This window comes from Lactuca sativa, chromosome 3, assembly GCF_002870075.4.
Source record: "Lactuca sativa cultivar Salinas chromosome 3, Lsat_Salinas_v11, whole genome shotgun sequence".
NCBI classification, from domain to species: Eukaryota; Viridiplantae; Streptophyta; class Magnoliopsida; order Asterales; family Asteraceae; genus Lactuca; species Lactuca sativa.
The window spans coordinates 78,779,778-78,795,649 of NC_056625.2; the positions used below are offsets into that span (position 1 = coordinate 78,779,778).

General features: G+C 37.3%; 1 protein-coding gene and 1 pseudogene across 2 annotated transcripts; both read left to right on the forward strand.

Moving 5' to 3' along the window:
* The first annotated feature begins 543 nt into the window (after nt 1–543).
* On the forward strand, nt 544–4,069 carry LOC111907579 (probable leucine-rich repeat receptor-like protein kinase At1g35710). 2 transcript variants are annotated; one of them, XM_042900205.1, is made up of 3 exons: nt 544–840; nt 931–3,486; nt 3,668–4,069. In XM_042900205.1, the coding sequence occupies exons 1-3, from the start codon at nt 567–569 to the stop codon at nt 3,964–3,966; spliced, it is 3,129 nt and encodes a 1,042-aa protein (XP_042756139.1). In that variant the 5' UTR covers nt 544–566; the 3' UTR covers nt 3,967–4,069. The 2 variants fall into 2 exon arrangements, with proteins under 2 accessions (XP_042756139.1, XP_023759155.1); XM_023903387.2 differs by having other exon boundaries at nt 544–3,486.
* Nucleotides 4,070–6,317: 2,248 nt separating this feature from the next.
* Nucleotides 6,318–9,267, forward strand: LOC111907580 (LEAF RUST 10 DISEASE-RESISTANCE LOCUS RECEPTOR-LIKE PROTEIN KINASE-like 1.1; annotated as a pseudogene).
* The last annotated feature ends 6,605 nt before the right edge of the window (nt 9,268–15,872 follow it).

Here is a 15,872-nt window from a genome sequence, read left to right on the forward strand (position 1 = left end):
GGCTATTAAAAGATAGAAAGTTTTTTCCGGTCTTAAGTTTTCGATTGATGAAGTTAAATTCTGTTATTTTCCGGTCTTAGTTTGAAACAATAGTATAATTGACACCATTTTGATTTTGGAACCAACTATTCACAATTTAACATATAATTAATTTCATAGGTATATTTTCTTTACAAATTAATAAAACTTTTATTAGAACTAACTGAAAAACAAAAAATTCATGTGTAATAAATCGATTGAAATTATATTCGATTCCAACTACATGATTGACATATGATACCATTTCTTTTTTGCTAACTACCTATTTTTAATTTCTCTATTAACCTTCAGTGTATTTTTACCAAAATTTCTATGAGAAATACGATTCGAAGTAAAATACACTCCTTGTGGAAAATATGACAATGACTTCTGAGAAGAGGAGACTTAATGTGGAAAAATATGGCAGTGCCCAAATTTTCCTTTTTGAATAACGAAAAATGAAAAATAAAAGAAATGGCAGCTCAAGTATAAATCATGACACACAAACCATCATTTTTCAAAACACAACACAGAAAAGTAATTAAATAATGTCGTCTTCAAACTTGTCACTCTTCTCTCTAGCACTACTAATCACTGCTCTCTTCCTCAAACCAAATATTACTTATGGTTCTTTGGAGGAAGCCAATGCTCTTCTCAAATGGAAAGCAAGCCTTGAAATCCCAAACAACTCCTTGCTCTCTTCATGGCTTCCCCTCCCTATGAATTCCAATGCATCTCTTCCATGCAATTCTTGGTTTGGAGTAGTTTGCAATGCTGATTGGAGGATTCACAGGCTGAACCTTAGTTCATCTGGCATAAAAGGTACACTCCATCAATTTTCATTCTCTTTGCTACACGATCTTACGCATTTTGATCTCGGTTTGAACAACTTCTTTGGCCCCATCCCACCAGAAATCGGACTCCTGTCCAAACTTGTCCATCTTGATTTTTCAGAGAACAAATTTTCTGGAGTAATCCCACATGAAATAGGAAACCTGCACCAACTAACCATCTTGTACCTATACTCAAACAATATATCTGGCTCGATTCCTTCATCGTTGGGTAATGTGAAGTCTCTCAGTGAACTTTCCATGAGTTACAATAAACTTAGTGGTTCTATTCCTTTATCTCTAGCAAACCTGAGTAACCTACAGCTTCTATACTTAGGTGTCAATAATTTTTCTGGTCCCATTCCTACAGAACTTGGGAATTTGAAGTCTCTCACTGATCTTGAGGTGAGCGACAATCAATTTAATGGTTCCATTCCTTCATCATTGGGTGATTTGACATCTTTGAATGTCCTTTATTTGTACCACAATCAACTCTCTGGTCCCATTCCTATTGAACTTGGGAATTTGAAGTCTCTCACCGATCTTGCTATAAGCCACAATCAACTTAGTGGTTCTATTCCTTCATCATTGGGTAATTTGACATCTTTGAATCTCCTTTATTTGCACCACAATCAACTCTCTGGTCTCATTCCTATCGAACTTGGGAATTTGAAGTCTCTCACTACTCTTGGTCTGAGTGACAACCAACTTAGTGGTTCTATTCCTTCTTCAATGGGTGATTTGACATCTTTGAATGTCCTTTATTTGCACCACAATCAACTCTCTGGTCCCATTCCTATTGAACTTGGGAATTTGAAGTCTCTCATTGATCTTCAGGCGAGCTACAATCAACTTAGTAGTTCCATTCCTTCATCGTTGGGTAATTTGACATCTTTGAAAGTCCTTTATTTGCACTACAATAAACTCTCTGGTCACATTCCTATTGAACTTGGGAATTTGAAGTCTCTCACAAATCTTGCTGTGAGTGAGAATCAACTTAGCGGTTCCATTCCTTCATCACTAGGAAACCTCAGCAACGTACAGTGGCTGACTCTCCTAGATAATAAATTATCTGGTCTCATTCCCAGTGAACTTGGGAATTTGAAGTCTCTTACTCATCTTGGGGTGAGCAACAATCAACTTAGTGGCTCTATTCCTTCATCATTTGGCGATTTGACATCTTTAAATGGCCTTTATATGCATTACAATCAGCTTGCTGGTCCCATTCCTAGTGAACTTGGGAAGTTGAAGTCTCTCAATGAATTTAAGGTGAACAACAATCAAATTAGTGGTTCCATTCCTCCGGATCTTGGAAATTCAACTCAACTACAAAGACTTGATCTGTCTTCGAATCATTTGGTTGGTGAGATCCCAAAGGAGTTTGGGAAAATGAGAAGCATGTTGGATTTTTCCTTGGCTGATAACCAACTTTCAGGAGTAATACCTCTAGAGCTTGGATTTTGTGAACTCCTTGAAGTACTCGATCTATCCAAAAATAGATTGAATGGGTCGATTCCAACAAGTATTGGTCAATGGTCACACATCCACTACTTGAATCTTAGTAATAACAAGCTCAGTGAAAAAATTCCACCCGAGATTGGTAAATTAGTTCATCTTACGGAACTTGATTTATCTCAAAATTTGCTCACAGAAGAGATACCATCTGAAGTTCGAACTTTGCAAAATTTGCAGAAATTAGATCTTTCCCACAATATGCTATCTGGTTCTATTCCTAATGCCTTTACAAATTTGCCTCGCGGAATTGATATTGACCTGTCTTACAATGAGCTCAAAGGTTCAGTTCCCCCAAGTCCCAACTTTGTGAATACGTCTGTACAAGGCAATCCAGGTTTGTGTGGATATGTTACAGGACTGAAACTTTGTGCTAGTCAAATTCCGAAGAAAAAAAACCAACCATTTCATCATACGCTCATCCTTGTGATTATACTCCCCCTTATAGGAGTAGTTTTACTTGGTTTATTCATGTATGGCCTCGTTGCTTATCGACAACAAAAGAATAAACCTCCACAGAAACCATTGGAAGAAGAAAATGTTGATTATTTCTCCATTACAAGTTTTGATGGAAGAGTAGTGTATGATGAAATCTTGAAGGCAACAAATGATTTCAATGAAGCATATTGTATTGGGACCGGAGGATATGGTATTGTTTACAAAGCCGAGCTACAACCTAATAATGTGGTAGCTGTCAAGAAGCTTCACTCATCTTATGAGAATGTTGATCGTAATGGATTTCTTAATGAGGTACGTGCATTAACGAACATAAGGCATCGAAACATAGTGAAACTCTATGGATATTGCTCACATGCCCGCCACTCATTTTTGATTTATGAATACCTTGAAAAGGGAAGCCTTGGATCAATCTTAAGAAGCGATGTCTTAGCAAAAGATTTGAGTTGGTTGAAAAGAGTTAGTATTGTGAAGGCTGTTGCTAATGGGTTGGCTTATATGCATCACGACTGCTCACCTCCTATAATTCATAGAGACATATCCATAGCCAACATCCTTCTTGATTCTGATTATGAGGCCCATATTTCTGATTTTGGCACGTCCAAGCTTTTAAAGCTTGACTCATCTAACTGGACCGAAATTGCAGGCACCTATGGTTATATCGCGCCAGGTAACATAATTCTCAAGTTTCATGATATATATATATATATATATATATATATATATATATATATATGTGTGTGTGTGTGTGTGTGTGTGTGTGCGCGTACATCGATGTTGGAATCTTGTGGGGTTGATATAGGGTATTTTATTATTATTATTATTATTATATTATGTTTCTTTGGATGTAGAACTTGCTTATACCATGGTGGGAAATGAGAAATGCGATGTGTATAGCTTTGGAGTTGTTGCACTAGAAGTGATCATGGGAAAGCATCCTGGAGAACTGATAACATCTTTACCTATATTGTCTGCTGATTATCCGGTGCCAGCAAATGTGGGAGATAGTCGGATACCTCCTCCCTCATCACAAGTTGAGAAACAAATTAAGTTGGTTTTGAGCCTCTCAAGAGCATGTTTGAGCTCCAACCCACATGAAAGGCCAACAATGCGTCAAGTATCAAATCTGTTAATGAAGGATCTGCTTTGAATTGACATCTGTGGCCTGATCGATATAGTGTACTTTCAATGTTGTTTAAATCATCCAAAACAAGTTGATTTTCAGTAAAGCTAACCAAATTGATTTTGTCTGACTTTTTGGTTTCTTCCTGGTCGTTCTCTTCTCTCACTTGTTTATCCATCTTCTTCCAACTCGTGTTCTTGTTTCACTTTCACATGTTGCAATCGCTTCTTCCGATAGTGTTTTTCTCTCACTCTTAATTTTGAACTGAATTACATATGGATATTATATGTTTCTTCAGTTTCAAAGTTGGTTCAATAAGGTAATGATTATTGTTCTTTTCCACAGGCTTGCTCTTTATAGATGTTGTAGAAACTAAATCAAATTCTAAAATGTAACAACACAACCAATAAACCATTAACAGAGTTGATAAGGAAAAAAAATTAAGTAAATTTTTTTGGTTTGAACAAGTTAATGAAACGAGAAATCAATGAAACTTGAAGCTGAAAGTTGAAACTTGAAAGCAATGTGAAAATTGAAATTCAAACCATCATCTATTCATCAAGTAATTGTTTGGCCAATAATCAATAAGCAATTACAAGTTAAAGAATCATACAACCAAAATTAATATAGAAACATCAAACATATTGCTCAAAAGCATGAATCAAATCCAGGTATCCCAATTTCCAAGCTGATTGTTGAAGACAGTCTAAAGGTGAGAAAAACAAACATATGTTCAAAGAAATTAGATCCTAATCTAAGTGATCCTAACAGATTAAATACTATATATAAAAAACCAACTAACAAGACAACCATATAAATTATAAAGACTTAATAAAATGAAGTAAGAAAGGCGAAACCAAAGGATACCCAACCAAATTTCACAAAACATAATCCCAAAAACAAAACCGGCAGTTCTTATACTTGTCGCAATCGACATTTATATATTATTATACATTATATACAATTGTTGTTGTTTTGGCTTAATTTGAGGTTTGATCCACGTAGATTTTAATTTAGCAATTTAAATTTTTGGTTCTTATAGTTTTCAGTTTAAGCAATTAGACGTTTGGCCCCTATAGTTTTTAATTATAGAACGAAATATATTAGTTACAGTTTTGGTCACTATAGTTTGTAATTTAGGAAATTATAGCTTGCACATTAACAGATGTTTCTCTTTAGTTTTTAATTTAGGAAATCACACTTTTTGTCCAGTTTTCTTATTTTAGTTATTATTATATAACTGTTTATTATTTGTTTTAATAATTTAATAAATAGGCCATCTTTCTGTCTTTATTTTTTTTAATTATTTTGCTTATGTGTATCTCAAATATATAAATTATGCAAGTAATTTTACATACCACTCGTTCTTGAACATTCAACAGGTGTTTCCTCTGTAACTTTTGTATGAATTTGATGTCTTCTTGATTTGGTCTTTTAAAGAAGACCAAGAAAGATAATTGGCTAATTGCTAAATGAAGTAAGGACCACGGAGAGTCAACAAGTCAATGAGTCAAGGAGTAAATCAATCAATTGATGGTTTTTCTTGATCCGTAAAGGAAAAATTCGTCAAAGTTTCAGTCCACTTGTTTAAAAGACTTGGTGTTCACAGAAATTTCCAAGTCAACTGCTGGGTTTCCAACATGGTCAAATAGCTAATTATATTTATATTTTAATTCTGCAAAAACAAATTTAATGGAAAAGCTTAAGTTACTTTGATAATTAAGTTTCTTCAAGTGGTTGTTTCCATCACCCGTCAAAATGTTTCCAAACACTTTCATACCATTTTCACCAGTCCACAGTAAATTGAACGGATTTGTTATGGAGATAGCAATATATACTGAAATACAATTCCATATAATAAAATGTAAAGATCAACGAATTTGAATCTCTTGATGATCAAAAGTGTGATGCTCTTATTCTTTTCACAAGTTTAATAAGTCCAAGTATCACCATCTTCAAGTTCCGATTACCCACCCAAACACAATGTATATGCACTAGCTATAAAAGTGATTTAAACCATGAAATATATATTTTAGAGTATTCAACTTTACCTATTGGTCTAAGACTTGTCCTAAGGTCAACTTCATGATCAAATACTTCTATCAGTGAAAAAGTACATACTCATCAATCATATATGCATACTATTATTATGTCTAAATTTATCTTTAAGAATGATGTGATATTGGAAATTTAAGAATATGGTGTCTAAAGGTTAAAGATGACTTATTCATGACTTTGGATCATGGGGAGTTGAGGCGTATCTGATGGGCATAAGATGCGGCCCACATGAAACTTTCCAAGTGATGTTTTGGCGTTTGAGAGGGGTTATTAGGGTGTGTAGAAGAATCCATGACTCAAAAGTCTTGATGTTCTTTATCAAGAAGGAGAAAATTAGAAAAGCAACAGAAATTCTATGCTTTTGGCGTACACGTCGGGGTAAATTGAGGTTTTTAAATGTGGAAGCTTGTTAAATACTAGTCACATATATAAGACCTCATTTAGCCCAACTGTCCCTAACACTTCCTCTAGAGAACACATAGATCGAGGTAGAAGATATAATGCCCACTAAAATGACTCTCTTCTTCTTTTTTTCCTTTGTTCTTCTCTCTTGTCTACCTTTTCTTCACTCTGCTACAAACCACAACACTTCTACAAGTATCTGCCCAGAAAGTTTCAGTTGTCCAAATTTGGCCCCATTTAAGTACCCTTTCTATAATGCCACTGACAGGCAATGCGGGTTGATCCAGGTGAACTGTAATTTTCATGGTGGGAGAATTCAACTTGGTGAACACTCATATGAGATTCGTGGCAGGTTAGGGTTTGATTCTATTGTCTTGATCCATAACACAACATTTGAAAGACTTGTGAATAAAAAAGATTGTAAGGCGCTTATGGATAATTTCACTTCTCCAAATCCTCTTCTCTATTCCATTTCAATCCAACCCTTCATCACTCTCTACAAATGCAAAAAAAATCGGAATGATTCTGCAGAAATGGAACGTTATTTTGACGAATCAAATTACAATAGATACAAAATATGCAACCATCACAATTTCTACTATAAGCATTCCATCAGCGACACAACAGTTCCAAGTGGTCTCCCACCTACATGTCAAGTAATACAGCTACCCGCAAATGTGCAATCGCCAGATCATGGGCGTCAAGTACCTGACAAGAGAAACATATTTTCTACTCTAAGTTCAGTGTTCTCTATTTCATTTAACTTGACAACTCCCTGCAATGAGTGTCACAAGGAAAAAGGCCACTGTGATGCTCCCAATGGACAGTTTCAGTGTTTAGACGCTAAAAAAGGTATTGGCGCCTTCTTTGTTCCTTTTTCCTTTTTTCCACCAGAATTGATGTCTAAACGTATTCTATGAGTTAAATTGTTTTAATGTCATACAACATGTAAACTTATCTATTCTTGTTTGGTTGCATGCTGCAGAAAAACTACCCAGAAAATTGATACTGATCCTAGGTAAGATACCTCTTTGATCGAATTCATTATTACCAAATATATAAATCAACACATATACGTATAGGAGTTTGTAGCTTAAATGTTGCATTTTCTTCACGTAGTTCTCGCTGGATCCACCTTCATTCTTATGATCTTTCTCGTCATGCTCATAATCTGTCATCCGTACAAGATCAACCTGTTTTCCTATTTCTCATCAAAGAAAAAAACACCAATCAGTGAAGATGCGAGTCACTTTGTTGTTGGCGTCTCTGTTTTCTCCTACACAGAGCTTGAAGATGCCACCAGAAATTTTGACCCTTCTCAGGAACTAGGGATTGGAGGTTTTGGAGCTGTTTACTATGGTAAACTCCAAGATGGGAGAGAAGTTGCAGTGAAGAGACTTTACGAGCACAACTACAAACGAGTCCAACATTTCATGAATGAGATTAAAATCCTCACCAGATTACGTCACCCTAACCTTGTGGTGCTCTATGGTTGTACATCTCGACAAAGCCATGAACTTCTCCTTGTGTACGAATACATCTCCAATGGCACACTTGCTGATCACCTCCATGGCGAACTAGCAAATCCAAGCTTGCTGACATGGCCAGTACGCATGAACATCGCCATTGAAACCGCTAGAGCATTAGTGTACCTTCATGCCTCTGAAATCATACATCGAGATGTGAAGACGAGTAATATTCTTCTTGATCACAATTTCAGTGCCAAGGTAGCAGATTTTGGGCTCTCAAGGCTCTTACCGAATGATGTCGCTCACATTTCTACAGCTCCTCAAGGAACCCCAGGATACGTGGATCCCCAATATCACAATCGTTACCAGTTAACAGATAAGAGTGATGTTTACAGCTTTGGAGTGGTCTTGATTGAACTGATATCATCGATGGTGGCTGTTGATTTAAATAGGTCACAAGACGAGATTAGTTTGGCTAATCTGGCTTTAAACAGGATCCAAATAGGTGCCTTAGATCAACTGATCGACCCTGTACTTCTAGGATCCGATCCAGATGCTGAAATCATGAGAACGATGACATCAGTAGCAGAGTTGGCTTTCCGGTGTTTACAGTATTATTCAGAAATGAGGCCTACAATGAATGAGGTGTTGGATGTGTTGGAGGATATTCAATCCCTGGGAGAATAGATGATGATGAAAGCAAACCGCTACCTCCGTCTGAAACCAGTGATACAGCGGTTTTGTTGAAAGAATTCCCGCCTTCGCCGGTCTCCGTCACCGGTGAATGGCATAGCGATTGCACTGGGTCAACTACAATAAGCACCAAATAGATTGCCAATGAAGAATCGTATCGTATCAGAACATAAAATCACTATGGATATTCAGGAAAAGGAAAGTAAATAACATTACGATGCGTCATTCGGCATTAATGTATAACAGGGATCATCAATCGTTTCTTAATTAATGTGATGGGATTTCCCAGGAAATAACAAATAATTTAAGTTAATTATTTCGAGGAAATTTCTGAGGAAATCAAAACCATGAAAAAAATCCATAGAATATGTGAGTCTAAATGACTTGGATGACTTGGGTGTGATTAGCTGCACAACCATCTGTTGACAAATGAATGCGCTCTTTGTTGACAATACCCACTACAAATGACACCTTCTTTATTTCATACCATAAACACAATAAATGACCATAATACTTATAGTGGCTAGCTTTAATATAAATAGATATTGTAATCTAAGTTGTAAGTTACCACAAAACAGAGAGCGATAAAGATAGAGAAATACTTAGAGTGAATATTTATTATAGATGATTGTTTTCTTTTCTTGTGATATTGAGCTAGTAAGCTCCTTATTTTGTTCTAGTTCTGAATAAAAGTGTGTTTCAATCCCGACAAGTAGTATCAAGCTTGGTTAAGCTTTGGGGAAGCATTCTCTGTTTTTTGGTCGAAATTATTTTTGTCTCAAAAACAATTTCGGAGTACACCGTTGGAAAGGTCTCGTTCCAAGGATTCCGAAAATATATTTTTGTGAATTTTTTGACCACTGGAAGGCCTCAAAATCACCGGTCAAAGTTGGTCAACTTCGCCGGAAAGTTGGCTGGAAAAACCAGTATGCCGGAGAAAACCGCCAGAGAAGATGACACTGTAACAGTGACATCATGAACACTGTAGCAGTACTGTAGCAATTCTGAATATTGTAAATTGCCCCTGTTCTTCCGAAAAGTGCAATTTAGCCCCTGTTTTTCAGAAAAATTGCAATTTTGGTCAGGTTTTTTAGAAAAATTTAGTTCGGTCCTTTCTTACTTACGTAAAAGTTCTGTTTGCCCCCTGAACTTCTGAAAAGTTCATATTGGTCCCTATACTTAAAAAAAGTTACAAGGTCGTGTATGCCCAAGTATATGGCAAGAATGACTACACCAACCTCGTCATCTTCTCAACCCGAAGTTGAAAGTGTTCAATGGACCGGGAAAGACGGAAGTGTTATGTTACACCATCCAATGCTCACGAATATGAATTACGCGATGTGGGCCATAAAAATGCGAGTGAATTTATAAGCACAAAGTAGTGTGGGATGTAATTAAAAATGCAGAAACGGACGAATGTAAAGATCGGATGGCTCTTGAGGCTATTTATCAAGCAATTCCAGAGGACGTGCTTCTGATGTTAGCTAAGAAGGACACAGCTAAAGAAGCATGGGAAACACTGAAGATAATGCACATGGGAGTCGATCGGGTTAAGGAAGCTAACGCTCAAACCTTGAGAAGTGACTTCGAGGTGATCCAGATGAAAGACAATGAATCGGTAGATGATTTTGCCATGAGATTGAATACTATCGTAACCGGTATTCGATCTCTAGGTGAAAAGATCGAAGAAATTACAGTTGTGAAGAAGTTTTTGCGAGCCGTACCGATACAATTTATACAAATCGTAACATCTATCGAGCAATTCGGAGATTTGAAGAATATGACGGTGGAAGAAGTTATGGGTTGTCTTAAGATCCATGAAGAGAGACTTCGAAGCTATGGAAAAAGAAAAGAAGGAGAACCTTTTCTATTGCTTACACATGTCGCGTGGGCATCTCGTTCGAAGCAAACTGGTGAGAGAAACTCGTCAAACACTTCAAGAGGATGAGGAAGACATGGTAACCGAGACCGGGGACGAGGCCCACCTCGTAAACGTGGACAAGGAGTTGGTCGCGAGTACAATACAAATCGGAATGACCATATTCCTTCTCGAAAGGATAAAAGTAAAATCAAATGTTTTACTTGTGAACAATTTGGTCATTATGCTTCGGAGTGTCCAAATAAGAATCGAGGTGAGGAGGCGAACCTCACTCAAGCCAACGAAGAAGAGCCTATTTTGATGTTGGCAATCTCACAAGAATATGCACACAAAAAGGTGTCTCTAAGAGAGAAGATTTGTGTTAATCTTCTTGCATCGGGAGAAATTCAAGTCGAGTCCGAGGTATGGTATCTCGACAAGGGTGCTAGAAATCATATGACCGAATACTGCTCAAAGTTTCGCGAACTAGATGAGCACATTACGGGTCACGTAAAATTTAGGGATGTTTCAACCGTTGCTATTTTGGAAAAAGGGTCGATTTTATTCGATAGCAAAAATAGCAACCAAAGACTCCTTAATGAGGTATATTTCATTCCATGTCTAAAAATAATATTATTAGTCTTGGACAAATGACGGAGGAAGTGAGTTGGGTCATAATGGATGGGTCGGATCTGACATTGTTTGGCAGAAACAAAACTCTACTTTTGAGAGTTAAACGATCCCCAAACCGGTTATATAAAACTCCTTTAAGGACCAGTAGACCAACTTGTCCTTTAGCAACAAAAGATGAACCATCTTGGATATGGCATTCTAGAATCGGTCATGTTAACTTTCTCACCTTAAAGAAGTTTTCCGAAAAGAATATGGCAACCAGAGTGCCAAAGATTGAGAACCCAAACCAAGTATGTGAAGGGTGCGTTCTTTCCAAACAAACCCGAATTCCTTTCCCAGATCATGCAGTTTTTTGGGCTCAAAAACCTGTACAACTTATTCATGTGGACTTATGTGGTCCGATCACACCTACGTCTGTTGGAGGGAGTAAATATTTTCTCCTTTTAGTAGACGATTTTAGCCGGTGGATGTGGGTTTACATTCTATCGGATAAGTCTCAAGACTTAAGCGCTTTCAAACGGTTCAATTTGATGGTTGAAAAGAATTCGGCTTATCAAATGAAGACACTTCAAACGGATCGAGGGGGAGATTTCACTTCAAAAGAATTCTGATTATTTTGTGAAGAAAATTGTATTCAAAGGCGTCTTATGACACCATATTCGCCTCAACAGAACGGAGTTGTAAAAAGGCGAAATCGGACCGTTATGGACATGGAAAGAAGTATGTATGCTCAATAGACGAAATGTCTTGGGAGAGTTTTGGGGAGAAGCGGTTAGACATGCAGTTTATTGTGTTCATCATATGAAATAAAGAAGCTGCCATTTCTAGTTGTTATTGTCAACAAAGGAGACATTCATTTGTCAACAGAAGGGGGTTGTACAGCTACTCATGTCCGGTTCACACCCAAGTCATCCAAGTCAGGTATACACTCACATTCTCCCCTCTTAAACCAAACTTGCCTCAAGATTTGTCATACCGATCATGTTTCGCATTTCACCATGTTTCACGTATGCTAAAGCCTTTGTAAAGATGTCTGCCCGTTGATCCTTCAAGGTGACATATTCTGTAACGCCTGTGTTTCCGGGCTTTCCGTTTTTAGCAATGTAATAGTCTAGGTTAACCTTTGTAACCCATTTTGAAATAATAAGAATGTATTATTTGAGTATTATGTGTTTTGTGCTTAATTGCTTAATTATGTGGTCTGATTAATTAAGAATAAAAATAAGCGTCAAAATTTAAGTGTAAAATAAACTTAATATCTTTGGTTAATGTTGTAGTAGTTGAAACGAGGTTTCCGAATATATATAGAACACCCAAATCTGACTTCGTATGAGGAAGTTATGATTTACCGAAGTTTCGACTTAGCGGTGTGCAGCCTGAAATACTCGATTTGAGATCGAGCGGTTTTTAGCCGAAGCAATCTAAATGAGAATCGAAGATCTCATTGTTGGTATCGAAGCGATAAAAAGTTAGGCGAAAACGGACGTCAAACGAAGAAGTTGTGAATTTATAACGAAGTTTTTCTGTCGCGACCTATTAAAAATAAATAATAAAAATAAAGTCAAAATTAGCCGACGGAGTCTAAACAAAAGTTGTAGAGCGTAGTCTCACCTTTCCGTGGATATAAAGAACGTCGAAAACGGAGTTCGTATGAAGAAGATATGAATTTCCGAAGTTTATTAATTATTTTGTAATTAAATTAAATCATTAATTCGGAAGCTTTATCCGAAGAGTAGTCACTGATCTGATCTGAGGTACGCGCCGCGTACTCGTGTACGCCCCACGTACTCCGAAGGTGTCGACATCGCAGCAAGTGGCTCCGGATACGTAAGCAGTGATGTTTCTCGGACCAGTACGCCCCGCGTACTCTGAGGCTCCAGCCTCCTATAAATAGGATGCGAAGGCAGCCGAGTCTTTTGCCAATTTCTTCTCTTCTCTCTCTCGTTTTGCATCGTTTTGCATGCCAGAAATACTCCGAAGCCCCGGTATCATACTCTAGCCCCGAGGCAAGTCCCGAGATCCCGAAGATCCCGAGAAGTGCGGTTCCCGAGCCGAAGCTCTGCCCGCGAGAAGTTCGATTTTTGTGGAGATCTTCCAGATCTGCTGTGGATTACTACTTCTGCAAGTCGTAGTGCTGTCCGATCATCTTCTGATCAAGTGAGTGTATACTACCTTTCATAAACACGATAATAATACAAGTGCAGTTTGAGTGTATTAAGTAAATTGTGGTTTATATGTGTGAGGGTGCAGTTACTTTCTTCTAACAAGTAACTATGAAGTATTTTATGCGATATACTTGTTATGTGTATATTTTGTGATTGTATGTGTGAATGGATATTCACTTCATTCCATCTCATAGATCTGAATTGCTTTCTATGAAATACGTGTTATGTGGTATGCCTCATCTGTATGTGGAATATATATGTTGAATGAAAATGATATACAGGTTATTAACTATGTATGAAAATATATATTCTTATCTACTAATATGTTGGGTAGAACATGGGTAGATAGTTGGTGTGTAATAAACAGATGAGAGGCCTCGATGTTGTTATTGTTGTTGATCTAGTTATTCAACGGAGTATGGATAACGACCACGGACTCCTTCTAGACAGTCCAGTGGAACGCTAGCAGGTTCATAACCTGTAGGTGTTGTGAACGATGTGTTCACCGGTGTACTCTATCCCCCTCATGGTTGCCTTTAGGATATCTATTGTTGAGGAAACCCCTTCGCAGTGACGTCCGTCCCGATGAAAATCCTAGATTAGGTCCCTTGAGATAGTTGTTGTTTTAGGGACGTAAACTGAGGATAACGGGAATGGGTAATCGGGATAGTGATTGGTTGGTAAAATTAAATATAACTTATTTATTGTGGGTTGAAAACCCTATATGCTCACCAGGCTCCCAAGCCTGACCCACTCAGTTTTATTTGTATTACAGGAAGTGGCACAAGGGCGTAAGATGGATGGATCATCTTGTTGTTTTGTTTACAAGTCTATATATGTATATATTTGTTGAATGACTTGTAATGTTATCGTTTATGCTTTATGGTCTGTATCGGAACATGACATCCCGAGTTTTGATTATATAATGAAATGCATCTCTTGATGAAATGCTTTGATAAATATTATTTTATCATGTTTTGTTTTGGGAACAAATTCCGCAACTCTTTCAAATCAAAAGGATTTACTCTGAAATTATTTAAAAGCATAAATGAAAATCGGTCTTTTCTGGCCGTGATTTTGGGGATGTCACATATTCCACTCTAATTTGCCCATGTTCAACACATTCATTCTCGTATGAAGTGATAGCGAATGTCAATGTGTTTGCTTTGACCATTAAACGTGGGATTTTTCATTAATGTGATTGTTGACTTGTTATCGACATATAAGGTGATGGGCATGATATGATGCCCCGTGAGCTCCTTCACGAGATTTGCAAACCAAATGGCTTGACATGCTGCTGTTGTAGCTGCTAATGAACTCGGCTTCACATGTGGAAAAAGCAACAATATCTTTCTTTTGGGATTGCCAAGTTATCGCACTCCTTACCAAATAGAAAATCATTCCACTTGTGCTCTTGCTATCAACAGGGTCACCTCCAAGATCACTATCTGTAAAACCAACCAAATCTTCAATTTCATGACCTCTTACATAGTTGAGTCCATAATCAACGGTTCCTTTCACATACTCTAAGATGTGTTTCACAACTTAGAATTGCAAAGTGGTCGGTTCCTCCATGAAACAACTTGCAATTCCAACCGAAAATGACAAGTTCGGTCGAGTGTGAGTCAAGTACCTTAAACAACTAACACTCGCCTATATTCAGTTGGATCAACTTTTTCACCATCTTCATCCTTCTTAACCTTCAACTTACGTTCCATGGGTGGGTTGTCCACCATCTCGATCTCAATTCAGCTTTTCTCAATGGAGACCTTAAGGAGGAGGTCTTTGTCACCCAACCAGAAGGATATGTTGATAAATCAAACAGTCACAAGGTATTCAAGCTCTACAAATCTCTTTATGGTCTACGACAATCTCCTCGAGCTTGGAACATTCGTTTGGATAAAAGCATAAAAATGCTTGGTTTTATGAAAAGTACACAAGACCCTGTTGTTTATAAAAGGAACTCAAAAGATAAAATTCTTATTGTTGGTGTATATGTTGATGACTTGATTATTACCGGTTCGAAAACCAACGACGTTTCTGAATTCAAGGAACAAATGAAGAAAGAATTTGAAATGAGTGATTCGGAATTACTTTCTTACTACCTTGGAATCGAAGTTTCGAAAAGAAGTGGGGAATATCTTTGTGTCAAACGGCTTATGCTAAGAAGATTTTAGATCAATTTGGGTTGCTAGATTGCAATCCGAGAACATCACCAATGGAACCTAAGTTGAAGGTTAAGAAGGATGAAGATAGTGAAAAAGTTGATCCAACTGAATATAGGCGAGTGGTAGGTTGTTTAAGGTACTTGACTCACACTCGACCGAACTTGTCATTTTTGGTTGCAATTGCAAGTCGTTTCATGGAGGAACCGACCACTTTGCATTTCCAAGTTGTGAAACACATCTTATGGTATGTGAAAGGAACCGTTGATTATGGACTCAACTATGGAAGAGGTCGTGAAATTGAAGATTTGGTTGGTTTTACCGATAGTGATCTTGGAGGTGACCCTGTTGATAGCAAAAGCACAAGTGGAATGATTTTCTATCTGGGAAGGAGTACGATAACTTGGCAATCCCAAAAGCAAAAGATTGTTTCTTTGTCCACATGTTGTTGGGGGTTAAAACACACTTTTATTCGGAACTTGAACAAAAG

What these genes read in the sequence shown, in the direction of transcription:
- LOC111907579 (XM_023903387.2), top strand. Translation starts at nt 567, where the DNA reads ATGTCGTCTTCAAACTTGTCACTCTTCTCTCTAGCACTACTAATCACT. An exon ending in CTATGGTTATATCGCGCCAG is followed by an intron (nt 3,487 to 3,667) that starts GTAACATAATTC and finishes CTTTGGATGTAG; the next exon opens with AACTTGCTTATACCATGGTG.